This window comes from Lutzomyia longipalpis, chromosome 3 (genome assembly GCF_024334085.1).
Source record: "Lutzomyia longipalpis isolate SR_M1_2022 chromosome 3, ASM2433408v1".
NCBI lineage: Eukaryota > Metazoa > Arthropoda > Insecta > Diptera > Psychodidae > Lutzomyia > Lutzomyia longipalpis.
Window position 1 is genome coordinate 18,967,956 of NC_074709.1, and position 19,945 is coordinate 18,987,900.

General features: G+C 33.0%; 1 protein-coding gene across 2 annotated transcripts in view; it reads right to left on the reverse strand.

The window, feature by feature from the left end:
* Positions 1-19,291, reverse strand: part of LOC129792365 (transient receptor potential cation channel subfamily A member 1) — a 1,125,827-nt gene extending 1,106,536 nt beyond the window's left edge. The window contains exons 1-15 of one of the 2 annotated variants that reach the window (XM_055831343.1): positions 18,757-19,291; positions 17,968-18,157; positions 13,223-13,393; positions 10,642-10,798; positions 9,496-9,586; positions 9,221-9,416; positions 8,262-8,885; positions 7,374-8,171; positions 5,107-5,217; positions 3,895-4,002; positions 3,159-3,698; positions 1,547-1,663; positions 1,031-1,463; positions 484-620; positions 122-410 (exon numbers count right to left, since the gene is read on the reverse strand). In XM_055831343.1, coding sequence (XP_055687318.1) covers positions 243-410; positions 484-620; positions 1,031-1,463; positions 1,547-1,663; positions 3,159-3,698; positions 3,895-4,002; positions 5,107-5,217; positions 7,374-8,171; positions 8,262-8,885; positions 9,221-9,416; positions 9,496-9,586; positions 10,642-10,798; positions 13,223-13,393; positions 17,968-18,138 — 3,822 coding nt within the window. In that variant the 5' untranslated portion in view covers positions 18,139-18,157; positions 18,757-19,291 and the 3' untranslated portion in view covers positions 122-242. Of the gene's footprint in view, positions 1-121; positions 411-483; positions 621-1,030; positions 1,464-1,546; positions 1,664-3,158; positions 3,699-3,894; positions 4,003-5,106; positions 5,218-7,373; positions 8,172-8,261; positions 8,886-9,220; positions 9,417-9,495; positions 9,587-10,641; positions 10,799-13,222; positions 13,394-17,967; positions 18,158-18,756 lie in introns of those variants that run through there. The other variant, XM_055831344.1, reaches the window with a different exon arrangement.
* Between the last annotated feature and the right edge of the window lie 654 nt (positions 19,292-19,945).

Consider the following 19,945-nt stretch of genomic DNA (forward strand, 5'->3'; position numbering starts at 1 on the left):
AGTGGTGGCTTTTGGAACTACAATTAGGGCGCCAAATTTGAAAAAAAAATCGTTTGAAGTTCCCTTTTTCTTGTAAAAAAAAATTAAGAAAGCTAATTAATTAATAATTAAAAAATTTCACATTTAGAAATCTTTATTTATCACATCAACACTTTTTTGTGGTCATAAAGGTCATAAATAACAATATATATTCTACTTGTGTGTTGGACACTACAAAATCACACATCAAATAGGTCGTGGGTTTACAAATTCTTATTGAAACTAATCGCCGATCGCAATTTCTTGCGGATCCTTGGCGATGTCCAGCGTGAATTGTTGACGCTGCTAAAGGGTGCTGCTGAAAGAGGACGAAGATCATTTGGTGGTACCCCTTCGTCCACGTCATCAGCTTCCGTTTTAATCTCCATTTTCTGAAATAAAAAAATTGTTAAAAAAAAGATTTTTATAATTTTCTTTTTAGTAATAAAATCTTGATGGTTTTACTTGAACAATGAGCCTCAGGAGTTGATGTTGCTGTTCAAGCGTACTTGTAATCTCCCTTAGCTTCCTTTTCTGCTTGTCTATCTCATTAGCTATGTAATCTTCGGCATTTGTTGAATCCAGAACCATATCCAATCCAGCTGATGAGGCAAAATGAAAAGTATTACAAATGAAGGGAAAGAAAATGAAATGAAAAAGGTGGGAGAAGGTTTAGAATGTCTGAGAAAAATTTTTCGAATTTCCTTATCTTCCAGATACTCCGAATTAATGATTTAATTGAGCATTAAATGAGTGTATATATAACAAAATAATGAAAACATACGCACGTGAGAATATATATATGGTGCACACACTTCACATTACTCACAAGTCCAGTAAAATGACGCTATATTCTAACATGGTCTTATATTAGATAAGATTTGCACAAAAGCAAGATGAAAAAATGTTTTTTTTTTATACAAATTATCATAAATCTTCATAAATATTTTAGCTCTGCTTGCATGAAAGACAAAAGCTTTGCCGCCGTTTAAATTTCTCAAATTAATCTCACCATCTTCGTTGAAAGGATTGCAGAACCATTTCCTTAGAATTGAGTCCAAGAACCCTAGCTTACATTTTGTATCATTGGGATACTCAATAAGCTCCATCTTGTCCACCTTCTCCAGCCACATCTGCGGTAGCTTTTGCTCCAGTTCCGTGTGCAGTACCACCTGCATGGCCAATCTCTTTAGCTGTGCATTCCTCCGGACTGATTCAATGTCACCAACAGCCAAACCGATGAGGAGGTTCATCAACAGGATCGGCATGAGGATCATGAAGAGGCAGAGGATAACAAAGGCAGGAATGGGATAGGGCAATTCATTGCGGTGCAGTGGTTGAACGTAAGTTCCCACAAAATCCATCTCACCCAGCATCATTGAGAATGTACGCATAAGAGACATTGGGATTGATGAGAATGAGTAGGTTGTCTGCAGGTAAAGGGACTGGAATATTCAAGCAAAAAATTGCGCATAAATTAGCTTCCTGAAAATAATAAATTTTCTTCTTTTTTTTTCAATTTACTTACATTCGATAGGAGGATGTAGAAAGCCAAACCAAATGCAATAATTAGGATGGAGAAGACCATAAGTACTTTGATAAGGGTCTGCAGGATCTCTAGGAACATCACTACGTAGATTCCAACCTGTAAAAAATAATTATTTTTTAAGATTGTGAAGAAAGTTTTTAATGAAAAGAAGCTATTTTCTGTTATACAGCGACGCTTCGATTGTTTGTATTGTCTTCTTTAGGTTCTGTTCATTTACAAATATTTTTTATTTTGAAAATTTGCAATTTGAGCTGTGTTTCAAAATTAACAAAGCCTGAAGAAGATGCTAAAAATTGTCAAAACGTCGCTATATAGCAGGGAAATATTGCATTTTCATTTATAAAAATTCCTTAAGTGGAATTTTCAATTTTTAAAGTTTACTTAATAAACTTAAGATTTTCAACGTAGATATTCTTTAAGCTAAACTTAAGATTTCTTAAGTCAGGGTTTTCGGGCAAAATGCATGTTTTCAAAGATTTTTAATAATTTAGGTGCCCGAAAAGCATCAGGAAAAATCTTCGAAAAATATGAATTTGAACCAATTTAACCTGACAAGAAAAAGACTTTAAGATATTAAATATTTTCCTAAAAAATCGAGTTTTTCTTTTGAAAACTTAAGAAATTCTTAAGGTTTAAATAATCTTTAGTTTTGCTTAAGAAAACTTGAGAAATTCTTAAGGAAATTTAATCTTTGGTTTTGCTTAAGAACTTAAAAAAAAATAAGTTTTTTTTTTTAATTTATGACACATTTAAGAGATGTTAAGACGGTATGACTAATGGATTTCACCCATTGATCGCCATAGGACGTTTTAAAAAAAATTAAAGAAACAAAGCTAAACCTCCCCCCCCTAAAATTTGGTTTTGGCTACGCCCCTGGTTCAGAATATTCTGGTTTAAAGATTTTTTTTTCAAACTGACATTTCGGACAATTTGAGTCCATCCTCAGGGTGTTCAATGAATTAAATCTTACAGATATAATTCAGTTTTGTGTGTATGTGGAGATTTCCTCTTCTCTGACGTAGCTTAAATTTACTTTATTTAATATCCCGAGGAAGGTCTCAGATTGTCCGAAATGTTGATTTTAAAAAATTCTTTAAACCAGAATAGTCTAACCGAAAATCCGAATTTAAGAATTCTTACATTACGATCACCAGCCAGCCTTATCAATATCCATTTATTGATTGCTTTTATAATTTTTCTTCATTGCAATAAAGCCCATATATGCATCAATGCTTCGTTCGATGATTTTTAAAAGTTTTTAAAACTAAAGATCATTTTTGAAGCACTGACGTATGTTTGAAACACTTTGGGCAAAAATGAATTAGGTACAATAGGGACGTGGTTTATGTTATTTTTACGGAAATCTTTTCAGAATTATTTTAACTGATTCCAAAATTATATAAAAAAAATATAATAATAGTCTTTTATTTGTTTCTTCTCTCTGGAAAATTTTATTTGTCAGGCATGTATTTTCTATTTTAATAAATTAAAATTAATAAAGTCCTTTCATAAATTAATTTTAGAGCACAAAAGATATAAAAAATTAAGAAAATAAACATAAAAAACTTCCACAAATGTAGTCTAATGTTACCTGATCAAATCTCTGAAGGAATAGAAGAAGATTGAACCAGGATAGAAAGACAGTGACGGATGCAGCTGAGTAGTGAGCATCAGAGATGTGTCCACCGCAGAAGAGTGCCGAAATCATCGTGAGTGCAGACACATGGAGAGTCCAGGAAACCAAATTATTGGGCTCAAGTAGATACTGCCACTTCTGCTGGTACACCTGGACAATCTCCCTGAGCGAATTAATGGCAATGTATGCCACAATGGCCATCCCCGACACCATCATGATCGTCGTGACCTCCAATGTGCGTTTATGGTGGTGAAAAGCCCCATGCGGGATGGTGGTGGCATTATCCGTGATGTTTGTTATATTATCAGGAATTGCTGTAACCACGTGGCTGTGCATCAATTGTGACGAGAACATGGTGACGAAGAAGAGAAAGACGCAGTAAAAGAGAAGATTTGCCAAATGGAAATATTTTCCATATGAATTCCATTTCATCTGCAGATACTTCTGGCTCAATGGGTGTGCCAAAAGTTCTACGCGACCATGTGATACCATGGCCTGATTCGTGTGCCAAAAGAAATAAGAAAACAATGTATGAGAAATGTTGGACAATGGCCTACAAAATGGTCCATTTAAAGCTCATCAAATTTAGGGTGTTAAAGCTTATTTTATATTACTGTGAGAAACAATCATGCTTATGAACTAACTTCAAGAACTTCGTAAAAAAATAAGGAAAAATTAGGAAAAAACTCACATTAACAACATCGAGTGGCGGAGGTCGCCATTTGGGATCATTTAAGATAATTCGCATTTCATCAATTTTCGCCTGGGATTTTTGATACGCCGAAAATGAATATTTTATCTAAAAGAAGAAAACCAATATGTAATGGTGAGCCAATAAAATAACCAATTGACGGTGAAAATTATTGAAATTTGATTAAAAAAAAAGTCAATAAAATTTTTAATTAAAAAAAAGTAATTAAATTTATGTAAATAAATATAATGTAAACGTAAGTAAATAAAAGTAGATTAAATACAAATTTTATGCTGACCTTTTCCTTTGAAATTTATTTAGGATTGAATTTTTAAATCCCAAACTCTCTCTTTTATTTATTTATTTTTTTGCTTTAAACTTCGACGGCTTCATCCAAATGGATGTTTGTAATTAAATATTATTTTTTACCCCTAATCTAATCTAAAATAAACTCTGTCTCGTGCCAATAAGCGATAAATATAACAAATTCTCTAATAAATAATCAGATACTCAAATTTTATTTGTTCTTTGTACCTAATCATCCCTAATTGGTCTCGAAGAGAGTCCTTCACAATTTGTAAATATTAAAAAAATATGAAACCCTTCTGGAATCATTCCAATAATTTCTTTTTAATTACAGATCAGCAGGGCGTATAGGATTAATGTAATAAAATGTTACATCCGTAATTAAGTTTCATTAAGGAGCGTCGCAGTGTGAGTAAGTAATTAACACTAGTATTGATTTCTTACTACCACCAAAAATAAATCGAAAAAAATCACTGTAGATTAATATTTTTTCTATTTAGCATTATTAAAATTTAATCACGCTGTTCATGCTAGAACTTTTGAAAAAGCACAATAAAGCGGAATTCTCAAAGATTTTTTTATTCTAAACTTGAAGAAGCTTTCTGCACATGCAAGATGAGAATGTTTAATTGAATTTGACTATTTTTAGCCTATAACAAAACAATTATTATGACAAAAGAATTAATATTAGTTAAGATTTAAACATAAATATCCAATGTATCATGTTAAATTATGCTCAAATTGAAATTTTTCATGCACGTTCTTCAAGCAAAAATGAACAATTTAGAACGCCAAGTAAAAAGCTAAATCAGCTTCATTTTACGAATGAAAGGATGCAAAGCTCAAATTTCTTTTCTAATTCATTGCGAGCTTTAGGCAATTTGAATCTGTTCCTCAGTGTCTTACATTTAGCGCCGGCAATGGGATTGGTTTTGAAATTTGTACTGCATTTCCCGTCTTTTCGTCCATTTGTGCATACATCATTGGGCACTGAAGTGTGCTAAAGCAGTATTTTATCTGTTTCATTTTTCAAAAAAAAAGTTCAATAAAACTATAAAATATATTTTCATTATTTTTGCATTGATCTGAAAAATAAATCAAAGGAGTTTATTCATTTATGAAGCTCTCACGATATTGAAAAAAAAAAACCTTGTAGACAGGCAAAAGAAATTCTAAGAAACTCAAACATTTACCACTGAAGAGTTTTCGTTGGTTTCAAGAAATAAGCTAAAAGATAAAAATGAATAACCTCCTTTTTTTACGTATTGAAGATTAAAAGGCAAGGGTTGTTTATCTGGCGAATATTTTGGTTTTTGAGGTGAATCATCCCAATATTTCCGAAGATCTGAATATTTGACTTCACATGAACATCTTTTGTTAAAAACCGAACAACTCAAAACCGAAAAAAGTCCAAAAACGTATTTAGGACTTTTCGGTTTCAATTTAGTCCCGTTTTTAGGCTTTAATGATTTTTTTTAAAAAGTTTTCTTTCTCAATCTGTATTAGGATTGAAAAGCAAATAATTATCGGCATAAATTTAGTTCTTGTTTGTGTTGAACTTACTACTTTTCGGTTTAATTTAAATGTTTTTATACTTGAATTTAGCATTTTTAGGCTTAGACTTACATTTGAATTTCCTTGGCAAATCATTTGAATATTAGGAATAATCTGAATATTTCCGAAGATTCGAATAATTTCGTCCGGATAAACCCCCCTTGTTAAAAGGTTAAAGAATTTTGGAAATTATTTTCAACATAAAATTTTATTTAAAGCCAAGTTTAGACCTTTAAATTCAAAAGGATAATACTTTCTGAATAATTCGATTAATCATAAAGTAAATAAAGTTAAAAGTATAAAAAAATGTTTTAGCTGTGTTTCTTTCAGACACAGCTTTTGTGTACCGAGCAAAATCGAAAGTCGTCAGATCGGGCTCAAACTTGGGATGAGCACGAATTAGGGTCCCCACATTCCAAAAAACGTATGCGCCAAAAAAATTTTTTTCCGGCCGTCCGGCCGTCCGTCCGTCCGTCCGGCCGTAGTACAACGCTAAATTGCGAGAGAACGGTGATAGATAGAGACTTGCGGTAAACGGCAAAGTTTAAATATCGACCTGAAGAAATCCGATTATGAAGTCAAATCCACCCCCCCACCCCTCCGTCCGCCATTTTGGATAACCTCAAAATTTTGTTTTCGCTATATCTCAGCCCCTATTATAGCTAGAGGTCTGAAATTTTGATATGTTGTAGGGGTCATCAAGAGCTTTCCAACGATACCTCATTTTCGAAAATCGGTCAAGCCGTTTAGTCAATATGGCCGCCACTATTTTTCATCGAAAATCGACCATAACTCGAAAACGGCTTGACCGATTTTGATCAACCCGGGTTCAAATGAAAGATCTCAACAAACCCTACAACTCTCTAGAACATCCAAAGTTTCAAAAGTGACCGCTAGGGGGCCAAAAATCAAAAACAAAATTTTCGATTAGTTTTCGATGAATATCTCGAAAACGACGACATAAATTTTTTTCATTTTTTCATATGTTGTAGCTGACCATATTATCTAGCTTCATGCCAAAAATGAAGAAAATCTATGGATCCGTTCTCGAGATATAGCCTTCCAAAGTTGGCATGTCATATCTCGGGTTCTACAAGTCCGATCTTGATCAACTCAAGCGCAAATGAAAGGTTTCGAGAAACCCTACAAATGTCTAGAACATTGCAACTTCGAAAAATGACCGCAAGAGGCGCTAAAATCGAAAACAAAGTTTTCGAAAATTTCGAACTCGAATTTTTCGAAAATGGCGACATAAATTTTTTTCAATTTTCGATATGTTATAGCTGACTTCGAGACCTTTAAAACAAAAAAAAATTTATGAAAATCTATGGATCCGTTCTCGACATATAGCCTTCTAAAGATTTCTTAGGGTATGACTTTTCAACTTTTCCCGACTTTGCGCGTATTTAAATTAATTTGCGTTCTAGTTTGCTCTCACAAAATTGGTACACTGAAAGAAACACAGCTCCCGTAAGCTTGGTCAGCTTACCAGTACATTTTAATATTAAAATAAAATAAATTTAATCAATTATAAAAAATATTTTTTAATAAATAAATTTTTAAAAACTTTTCAAATAGAAATAAATAAAGTATTAAGAAGATAAAGAAGGTGTACTTACGTAAAAGCTCTTTGAATCCTTCTTGCAATTAGCTTTGGTGATACACTTATCCTGGACAGCTTCAAAAACTCTCGGCATGGACGCAATGAGAGCCAATGTAACACAAGGATGTTTATCTGACTTCAAGGCCATTATCTCTGAGGCCCTTTCCTCATGAGTCACCATCGAGAGCGCCGCCTCAGGGTACTTGTAGTAGATGGCATAATCAATGGCACTCATGTCCATGTAATTGTACAGCAACTTGCAGTCCATTGAGAGCAAAAGAGTAATGGCATTGGGTTTGTTTTCCATTGTGGCCAAATGGAGGGCTGTATTGCCATCCTTATCCACCTGATCCAGAAGGTGGCTGTGAACTGAATGAAGGAGCTCAATGGTCTGCGTGTACCCCGACATGGCAGCCAAATGCAAGGGGTTGCGCCCATTGTGATCCCGATGAAGGAGAGCTCCACGATTCAGTAGCAACTGCACAACCCTTGTATGCCCTTGCTTTGAAGCAATGTGCAATGGTGTTAGACCCTCCCCATCACTTTCATTAATTATGAAGGTTCCCTTCTCAGAGTCCAGAAGCTGCCGGACTGTGTTGAATCGTCCGTAACGAGCTGCAAAATGTAGGGGGCTTTCGTTGTTGTTGTTCTTGAGATTAATGCATGCACCTAGGCTGATTAGGTTCTGCAGTGACTTAATGTGACCCTCACGACTGGCGTAGTGCAATGGAGAGCAACCTGTGTTGTCCTTTTCATTGAGCAACTGAAGTAGGTGCGACTGTGATTGAGCCTTGGAAACTTCCATTGCAAACTCCTCGAGAAAATTAAATAAGAAAATCCATTAGAATAGGAACTAAAATAGAACTATGCATAGATAAAATTAACAAGAAGCGCATAAGCTTACTTCTAGCCTTCCTCCATTCATGATAACCAAGTGCAAGACATTCCGATTGTTTGCATCTTTGAGACTTATATTTGCCCCGAGACGAATCAAGGTGTGTACGGTGCGCCAACCAGCTCGGGATGCTGACAAGAGTAGCGGGGATCTATGCTCCTTATCCAGAGCATTGATATCCGCTCCATTCTCCACGAGGTACTCCACAATATCCGGATGATCGAACATCGAAGCACAGTGAAGGGGAGTCATCCGCTGCACATCCGTGCAACTAAGACTAACTTTCTTCTCCTTCGGCTGCAACGTGAACATCAGCTTGACAATATCTAGGGCACCTTGAGCACATGCCAAATGAACGGGTGTCGACAGATCATGTTGCTGCGTTGAGATTTTTGCTCCGGACTTAAGACAGAGCTCAACTGCTTTAATATCACCCCCATGTACGGCTGAATGGAGGGGCACATTTCCCTCGGAATCATAGAATGAAATCATTTCTTCACGCGATGAACCCCTAGATTCACCCCACTGCAGAAAAACTTCCATTGTTTTTGAACTGGCGTTCTTAGCTGCTTCGTGAATGGGATAGTAGCCGTTGTTGCATGGTCGTCTTGGGCATGCTTTAAATTCAGTTATCTAAAAGAAAATTGGACGAGTCACTCAAGGAATTGATTGAAAATATTTTTTGAAAATCTTCAATCAACATGTTCAAATGAAAAGCTCATGAAAAGTTCTCCATTCTACAACTTTTTACAGCTTCCAATAGTCAACGTTACTCTTGGCTGGCACAGGTTCTCGTTACATAAAAGTTCAAATTACCTACATACATATTTTTGCAAAAGAACTTAAACTGCAGTGAAAGTTTTTACAGGAAAATTCTTTAAGTGGATAGATGGCTTTCTTTGTAACATCGTCCATAGAAAAATGTAGAAAGCCAAAGAGCAACGACAAAATATTTTTTTTTCACTCACAAGAATCCTGGCGCATTCCTCATGGTCATAAATAGCTGCTAAATGTAAAGCTGTTCTCCCATGTTCACCACCTTGTTGTATGTCTATGGCATTGCGGTGCTTTCCCATTACCTGCAGAGCTGCAACTTTATTTAGTTCCGTAGCTAAATGCACTGGGGCTTGTTTCTTATCATTGAGAACTGTCGTATTCACGGGTCTAAGACAATAAAATGCGCGATTTTAGTGTTTCAAAGAAAGGCTTAAGGGCTAAATAAAAAAAAATTGATTGAACCTACATTGAAAGAAGAAAATCAAGGGCATCGAGTGAGTCATTCTCCACAGCTATATGCAGAGGGGTATTTCCCAGAGAATCTTGTGCATTGAGATCTTTAAAGGAAAAGTTAAAATACATTGAGGAATTTATTTTACAAAGGTTAAATTAAAATAAAAGAAAAAGCTTAATTTCTTTTAAAGAGAACTTTCACCTAAAATTTAATTAGAATGTCAATCTTTAAGAGAATCAAGTGAGTCTGGCGTAAAAGTTTATAGGTCTAAAGGAGAAAAGGTCTCCATCCGGTGAGAGTCAGAAAAAAGCGATTTTTCAGCAAGAAAATCTCAACATAAGCCTCAAAGCTTTCCATGCATTCTGCATCATCTTCAGTGAGTTGTTTGGAAAATTGTAAAAAGGCATAAATTAACATTGTTGGGAGATGATGGGTCGATGAAGTCAAAAAATATCAAGAATAAACTAATCGTCAATAACATAAAAATAAAAACATAATTTTCCAAATAACTCACTGAAGATGATGCAGAATGCATGGAAAGCTTTGAGGCTTATATTGGGATTTTCTTGCTGAAAAGTATTTTTTTCTGGCGCTCACCGGACGGAGACCTTTTCTCCGTTAGACTTTTAAGAAAATCTTTTTCTAAGGGTGGTCTCTTAGCAGTGCTGGAACACATTTTTAATTTATTTATCTTTAAAATTTTTCTTAGACTTGATTTTCTAGTGCTGACTACACTTTCCGACTTTTCCACAACATTGCTTCAAAGCATAAAGGTAAGTTTTTCTCAGGACCTACAGGACAGATTTTTATTGGGTAAAAAACAAAAGAAAGGAAAAGACATTGATGAAGATTTGGTGGAACAGATTTTTGAATTATGTATAAGATTCCTTTGGCTGAAATACACAACAAAAATTATTGTGATCGACTTTGGGTCATCCAAAATTTTAAAAATCTGTTTCACTATAATCTAAAAGAAAACTTCAAGAAAAATAAAAATATTTAAAATATTTTTGTTCCATCATCACTGACAAGAGATCTTCTTTCAATTTAACACAATTTTCACAAACGAAAAAGCTTCACTAACTTAGCTTAAGAATCCTACATTAATTTCAATAATTATTGTGAATTGAATCTATATGGTTAAATTTTGCTAATTACCTCCTTGTTCATCACGTATGAATTGTAGAATATTTACTCGATTCCGTGCTGCTGCCTGATGTGCCGCAGTACGTCCCTTGCCATCCTTAACGTTTAATCGAGAGTTATCGGTGTTATAGAGTCGAGCAAAATCCTCAAGATTCCCTGCTTCGGCTGCCTGTAATACGGAGTCGATTCTATTTTTCATTTTTTACTTCACAATCACGGTGTACAACTGTGAAAAGGGTTTCTGCTCTGAATGATTTTCCATTTAAACAAATAATATCCAATGCCTCGTAGCCACGCTTGTATCCACGTGAGCTTTTATGCACAAAAAGCTCCCTTGTGAAGCGCAAAAGGAAATTTTAATTACTCAATAATACATTTCCACGTGTTAATTTTCTCCATTCACACTGCTCAATTTTAAATATATACAATTTTTCTCATTTTAACTTTCAAGGTCAATGATTGCACCCGACGTTATATGGTTGGTTGACGATTAAGACGAATTTTAGAATAAAAATATCCTTCGCAACGCAATACCTAATCGCACTTTGAAACACTCTGAACCAGATACGAGAAGTATTAATTTTAAAAATGTTTTATTGGAAAAGTTTAGATTGCTCGAATACTTTGCATAAACGATGAAAAATTCCCTTTATTAAATAATCTGGATTCCTCAATTATGATATGAATGTGTACATATAGATAGAGAAAAAAAATCTCAAGAATCTCCTGCAAAATCCGGAATAATTCTTCTATTATTCTAATAAAAATATTAATTTTTATCGGTATCAAAATTTAATTTTAAAATTAATTTTTGCACACTTTTTAAGATATCAACCTAAATGATAAGGAGGAAGAAAGGGGAAAGAACTTGATGAATTATCGTATCTGGAGGTAGAACCCTTCAAATCTGTGTCCTAATTTAACCAGTTATTTTATCTCAAAAAATTACAAATTGAGATAAAATTATTTAATTGCTAAAAAATTCGCTTTACGACGTTTTTTTTTAAAAGAGTTTTCTGCACAGTATAATTGAAAAGTTCTCTAAAATTGGAAAAGCTCCAATGTATCATTGTACGTACATTGAAGGACACAATTAAAGACTCATGAAAATTGGGTTGCTTCTGAACTTTTTTTTTCCGCAAAGGTTTAAGAAAATTGTTATTTTTCCTATCAAAATTCAGACTTTCAGTGGTTTTTCTCACATTTTCTATCTCGTATTCTGTCTCCCAGCACTTTCCCAGAAAATGACCATGACTTTCTCAAATCTTATTATTACCATACGTAAATTAATAGTTAGAAGAACTATCGAATTATCCAAAATTATATAGAGACTTCCCTTTGTCCTTTTTGTGCACAATATTCTCTATTTTAGGATTTATTTTGTGAATATTTATGGCGTCTTCTGATGCATATAAATTTTTAAGACAATATTTCTCTTGTTTAAAACGTAATCTTTTGCATTTTGTGAAAACAACCCTCGTCTGAATCAAGGAAAGAAAAACAGGGATGCACCCTATATGCTGCTGTAGACGAAACAACAGACTGAAATGATGATGATCATGAAAATTGTTTTTCTCAATTTTTAACTCAAAATGAAGTTTAGTTTTTGTTGACCTGTGTAACTTCTTCAATGGAAACCTTCGATGATTGTACGAGCCTAAGGACTCTTGTCCAGTTACGTGGTATTCTCAGTGGTGCTGGCACATAATTCGCTCTATTATTGCATCCATCAAAGAAATGACGAAGGGAATTCCTTTGAAATTTTGACATTTTCCCCAACACTTTGAATTTTATTAAAAAAAAAAACCTTTGGGTTTTTTTAAAATTCTTTTTTTGTAGATTAATAAAAATTTTCCAAAATGCTATTTAGCGATCATTGCTCTAACAATGTTTTTTTTTATTTAATAATAATATTATATTTCATCTATCCTGGTGAGTCTTGCAGCACGCAATGGTGAAAGCTCATTTGGCATTCATTTATTCAGAATTCATCAACTTTTATTGCTGTCCACACGAATTACAAAAATTGCTCTTCCTGCTCAACTTTAATTTTATTTATTTACTTGTCGCCTAACGAACTCTATGCCCAGCAACAACGCGAACTATTTTCAACTATATACACTCAATATAATTTGTATGTAATTATCCTTTCACCCAGCACTCTATCGAAGCACTTTCTTAAGCCGTGTGGGGAGTTTTATCCTTTACTAGAGGAGATAAACGATTTGCAAGTCCCGAAGGTTCATTTGCTACTGAAAAGCTCCACAAGAAATTTAGTTTATTTTATAGTCTCACCAGAGAGGAAGAGAGCGCGAGAGAAATGCGAAAAGCATTATCCTTCGCATTAATTCTCTCACAGCAATGCCCGCAGACTCAAACATTTCCCTCCCTTTTGCGAAAGTTCACTTGTGATGTGTATCGCGTGTTGAATTTCAAAGTTTTCACGAGAGCCCAGTGGCAAGAACAACCCCGCGCGACTTCCTCTCATCATATTTAAATCCCTCCAATGATGCCTAAAGCAATTTCTTGTTGTCCTCTCTTTTTTTTTCGTTGGAAAATTACTAAAAGAGAGTTAATAGAAAAATGAACTTACACGTAAAATCCTAAAAGGACTATCACGAAGGAGGCACACTTCTTGCACGGGTGCAAGAATTGCCTGAAGTTCCTGTCCTGTTTCATTTTCAGAAGCTCCCGGCGCTGTCTTGTCCACATCCTTCCTCATATTCTCAAGAGATTGCCCAATGATTTTTGTCAGGATCCACGTCTACGAAAGAAAAACAAATAGAGGATTTTTTTTACTGCTCAGAGAGAACTCATTCCGTTATACACACTTTTTCTTCCGATATACACACCCGGAGAAGTGTGAAAACACACCTGAGAAGTGTGAAAGAGAGTCAGTGACGTCACCGAAAATTTCAGCTCTGAAATTTTTGTGGAACAATCGATAGATGTCGCTACTGATATATTTGTAAGACACAATAAAATTGATCTTTGTTGATTATTGGCAAATATTTCGCATATTTTTTCCACGGCAATATAAGCTCAAATAGAACCAGAGCTAGAACCGTCTAATAAATCATAAATTATCTAGAAAAAAATATTTGGTAAATATTTCAATAAAGATGAAACTTGAGTTTCATGGTCATTTCAAAAAGTATGTCGCAACCCTTCAAAAATTCGTTTCTGTCAAAGGAATTCGCGACGACATGTCGTAAGACAATTCTAAAATGTTCCTTTTTTTTAAGATTGGACAATTCTTGAAACAACTTAATCACTTTTAACTTTTTTATGTTATTTTTTTTATTTAATAAAACTCAAAAAATAATTTAAAAAAATAAGAAAATATTTTTTAAAAAATGTAAAAAAAATCGGTGGTAGATAACACATTTTTAGGTTTTTAGGATCTTTTCTTTTAGAAAGCAATCGGGATAGCGTCCTCTCATCACATTTTTCCGGCCGCCATATTGAATACTAAACCTTTATTGACTTTTTTTTATATTCCCGAATCTACAAAAAAATTTGAAATTTTTTAAGTCTTTAACCTACCTTAAAAAAAATTAAAGTCAATCGGACTACCTCTAAAAACCAAAATAGTTTTTTACAAGTTTATTTTAAAAAAAATTAAAAAAAAAATAATATAAGTTTTTTAAATTTTTTTCCTTAAATAAAAATTAAAATAAAATTAATAAAAAAATATATAAAAATAAAATTTAGAAAAAAAAACAATATAAAAACTTTATATCTTTATCTTTTTAAATTAAAATAATCATAAAGCGGATTTAATATTATTATTTTTTATAAAAGAAATATGATTCGAGCATCAACCACACTGTATTTTTTATGATTTTTTTTTTTAATATGTTTATTCTTTATTTTAATTTAAAATATTTCAATTTTTAAATAAAAAAAAGTTGTAAAAAATTATTAAGTAAATTGGAAATTTTTTATTAAAAAAAAAATGAAAAATCTACGTAAAAAACAAGTTCTTATAGTTATGGGAAAAAAGGAAATGTGAGAAACGACACCTGACGCAAAGTTGTACAACATTTTTAAAGAAATGAAATTCCCGGGGCTTGTGAGGGCTGCACACAAAATGGCGACCATTTTTTTTAATTGCCTACAAAATTTTAACTCATAGGGGTAACTGGGGTAAAATGGTGAATTTGAAAAAAAATTAAAATTAATATCTCAAGAAGCAGTGGGAGCTAATCTGTCTAATTTTGTCAGTAGTTGCACTTCATACCCTTGCCTGAGCCTAGAAAGTTTCATAATAATTGATCTAATATTTTGGCTTTTATTTGAAAAACAAAATTTTCGAACCTCAAAGTTACTCTGACCTCTCAACTACAAATTAAGTTTTGGCGAAATTCTCTGCAATTTTTTGATCCAAATGCATTTTTAGACAGAGTAACTATTGCTAAACACGAATCTAATCTGAATTTTCCAAAAGAAATTTCTAAGTTTTCTCGTAGAACACTGATAGTAAAAAGTACCCCTTGGGGCAAAATGGTGAATTTGGTGTTTTTTTTCAATAACTTTTAAAATTTTTGAAAATTTTTTTTTTCCTAATCATTATAATTATTATATACAATTTAGAATGTTTACTCAGTATTACCAATTTTGATAAACTAAAAAAATAAAAAAGGTAATTTCCTAAAATCGTTATTTTTTGTATTTTTTTTTATTCAAAAAAGTTTTCATTTGAATACAAATTTCTCATTCTAATTAGATATTTTAGTGCCTAGCTAAAATAATTTCATAAAATTAATTAATTAAAAATCAGAACTTTTTTTGTAGATTCGGAAATATAAAAAAAGTCAATAAGGTTTTGGTATTTAATATGGCGGCCGGAAGTATGTGATGAGAGGACGCCATCCCGATTGAAAAAAGAAAAGATCCTAAAAACCTAAAAATGTGTTCTCTTCCACCGATTTTTTTTTTTACATTTTTTAAAAAAATATTTTCTTATTTTTTAAATTATTTTTTGAGTTTTATTAAAAAAAAAAAAAATAACATAAAAAAGTTAAAAGTGATTAAATTGTTTAAAGAATTATCCAATCTCGAAAAGAGGAAAATTTTAGAATTGTCTTACGTCATGTCGTCGCGAATTCCTTTGACAGAAACGAATTTTTGAAGGGTTGCGACATACTTTTTGAAATGACCATGAAACTCAAGTTTCATCTTTGTTGAAATATTTGCTGAAATTTTCGGTGACGTCACTGACCCTCATTCACACTTCTCCAGGTGTGTTTTCACACTTCTCCGAGTGTGAAATAGCTCTGTCACACTCGGTTTCTCTCTGAGTGCGCACAAAAACATTTCAAAGCTGCATTTTCTTTGGAAGGAAATTTAATTTCTTCAAGACATTGGGCCTTATTCAGCGACCAAGAAACCCTTGAAATCTTTGAATTTTGTACTGAAATTTCAAGATTTCAAGCGAATTTCAAGGGTTTCTTGGTCGCTGAATAAAGCCCATTGTTTTGCATTTTTCAATCTAAATCTCCTAAAATATGCATTAACTCGTGAAAAATTTATAGCTTTGCGTTTTAACCCAATTCATTTTCGAGGCTAAAAATATTTTTTTTACTCCCTAAATCAATTCTAATAATCTATTCTATTTCGGATGCTTGTGATCTAATAAATTCATTTTGGCCTATTTATAGGCCATCAAAATACATGTAAGTTATGTATATAGGTTTATTGTAATAAACATCTTTTATTTTATGAGCATAGCAATGTTTTGATGTAAATTTTTCATATAAATTCAATGAAGAAGAAAATTTTATGGCGATTCTTTTTTTTACATATTAATCGTTTTGGACTATTATTTTACTAATTTTTTATCTAAAATATTTTTTTTTAATATTTTCTTAAATAGATATTTAATTATTTGAGCATTTCCTTGAACTGGGGCATAATATTCCTTTTTCCTCCAAAAAAAAAGGACCAAAACAAATGATTACAAATAAAAGCAAACAATAAAACAAAAATCTGTTTTGCCGGAAATTTTTTATTATGTGGGAGGACAGGGTTTACATCTTTTAACAGCTTGATAAAATATACGACGTTTTGAGAACATTTATTCTCTTTTCATTTTCAGAGCCGTACACAATGTCCACCACCCACATAAATTGAAAGATTGCCCAATTTCTTCAAACCCGTGAAAAATGTTTTAATTTGGTTTTAATTTTCTTATATTGTTACTTTAAAGGAGGGTCAAAGTATTCTTTTTTATGTAATGCGATTTTTCTTAATTCTTTTTATCTTTAAGCTACATATAGGTACTTTAACAATTTTAACCTAATTAATTTAGCATTCTTCAAGGATCAAAAAAAATTAAAAATTCTAAAAGATAAGGTATACATATTAATAAAGAAGATTAACCCTATTAATTCGTCCAAAAAAAAAGTTTAATCCTGTTTAGTACTTTTGTATTAGAAAAACTTTGCGTGCTCAAGTAAGTTATTCAGAGATAGGTACTTTATGAATATATGTACATAAATTCTTATCATGAAAATCAAAATTGTCTTCGCGTGTTTAGCCATTTTTACTAAATAGATAATAACTGACATGCTCACGAATAACGAAATCGTTAAAACATTACACGTATTAGCAATATAATTACAATGATATTATATGCAATGATTATTACGTTGAAACGTAGAAAATTTATCGGAAAATAAGATTTTTTTTGTTAAATAACGGTACCTAAAAGAATATTATAGGTACAAACAATATGAAGAAACTAATATTTTTCTCTTCTTATTTGATTTACTTTTTTTAAAGATTTTTACCTATATAATGGGCCTTATTCAGCGACGAAGAAACCCTTGAAATTCACTTGAAATCTTTAAATTCCAAGACAAAATTCAAAGATTTCAAGAATTTTTTGGTCGCTGAATAAGGCTCAATAACTACATATTTCAAGAAAAGTGCGTAAATCGTATTTTTTGTAAAGCATAAATCATTAGAAAAACTATTTATTTATGTCCTTTCTCAAAAACAAAGTTTTTATTTAAATTTGTATTAGAAAATTTTTATTTTGCAAAATTAATTTTCCATTTTCCATCAGTTCCAGGGGGTATCCGACTCTTGCCACTCGCGGTGCACTTCTTGCCACTTTTTCATTGCCACTCTTGCCACTCGCGGTGCAGTCTCGCGGTACATTCTGGGCATAGTCGATTACCCCCTGATCAGTTCTAAAATAAATTTTCTTAGAATTCTAATTCCAGAATATAAGAAAATTTATTTAAAGATATTTTGACTTTATTCTATATCTATTAATTCTATCAAAATAACTTGTTTGGTAATGTATAATTCTAAGAATCTTCCTCTTACCTTCAAACTGACATTCTTCTGAATATCTGGGACATCTGTGGACACCACAACGGTAGGAACATCATCCTGATTCTGTCCATTTGGATTGGCATCAGTTGCAGCGGGACTAATGGCTCTAGTGTTGTGCAACATGTAAAATGGACTCGGCATCACGGTGAATATGCGTATCATACAAATTCACCAAGGAACTCTGTGTGTGGCAAATTGATCGATAGCATTGTGGAATGATTTCTATATCATCTTGTGCATTTAGCAGAAATAAATTTGATAAATATTCCAACACTGATAATTGCCATATGTTGCTACAACCCGGCACCATCTAATCAGTTTTCTGGCTATTTGCATTTGTACTAATTCATTTCATTGAGTTAATAGTCATTGAAATGATTAATATGGCGGTGCTGGTTGTCTTCCGCCATTAAGCGAATTGTTTGAATTAGACTTTTTGATAAAATTAATAAAATTTAGAATGAATTTAATAAATTTTTTATAACACAATATTTCATTTTTTTTCCACTTTTGAAGCCCTAACAGAACACGCTAGATTAATTTCTCGAGAAATCTATTATTAAAATTTTTTTTGTAAGGAAGAAGCTCATTGGGAGGCACTTTCAACTGGGCAGTGATATCCACACCGTAAATTCTAGAAAACTCTTTTCTATATTTATAATCTTGTCATGGAATGACTGATGGCCGTAAACAGCAATTAATTAATTAATTATTAAGAGAACAGGTACATCGTGTTGTATGAAATTTACACAAGTAATTCGATGAATTCTAACTTGGTACCTTTAGTATTGATTTGATGGACACAATGATGATAAATTGGACGCTCCTATGTGCCAAGAGGGATACACCTTTTGACGCCTTTTGACTCTTTACCTTGACTATGACCAACTCTGACCTGGTGTGAAGGTTGCAGGAATGTTTTTATTGTGCACAAGAAATATTTTAAAATGCGAAACATTAAATATTAACAATGCAATTGTCTTTCTGAGTGACAATCCACCTACAGGATGTCCATTAACTTGCACAATGATAGCGATAAGAAGTCACAATTTCACAACATTGCAGCACATAAATGGCTATGACAAGAAAATTTCATAATTAACGAGATTTCACAATTCCAAGAAGAATTTTCTATGAAAATCTCGGTAATTGCTTTTTGCTCCTTATAAGGACTTTTTCTTCTTCCTTATTTTCACCTTCACACTTCAACACACTTTGATATCCTCTTTGAAGCAAACTCCTTCCCTGAGGGACACAAAACTTTTTTTTTTCACTTACTATAAAGGAACTATTTGCTTATCGGAAAAACTGTGCTCTTTTGCCTCGTCAACCATCCACATCAGAAGTTTTCATAGAACTGAAAACCACTTCATATATCCATCGATGGGACAGGCTCTTCACTCTCGATCTCCACCCACGCCAGTGTACGCATTTTATTTGATATGAAACAACATCGCGTTTTAGTGGTGGGAAACATAAACTCTCTCCCAGACACACCCTTTCGTCGTCATCACTTCATCCCTCACCCATCGAGCACTTGTATGGGTTTCATTGAGTGTGAAAAATTTAATTATAATTTTGCAAAAGGAGTCATTTTAACGGCAAATTTATTCATAGGATATCACTCCTTTAGAGAAACAGAGCTACAATGAGCATCAGTAGCAAAAATCCACCAATGCAAAACCACTGCGTTGGACATTTTCCGGAAATGGTTGGCAGAATGATGTACCGAAGTGTCTTCCAGGGTGCTTTGTACCATTGGAATGAGATCTCTGGGCGGCTGAAATGAAAAAGGCATATCAAGAGTCAACGTTCTCGCATAGCATTGGGATTGTCGTCCCGCCAGAGCAATTAAGTGCTCGGAAGCCAAATTGTATTCTGGGAATTCCTACAAGTGAGACGAATAGTCATTGCTGGGTGCTATAGGATTTCTCTCTGTGGGACAGATTATTGCGCTCTCAAAGCTATA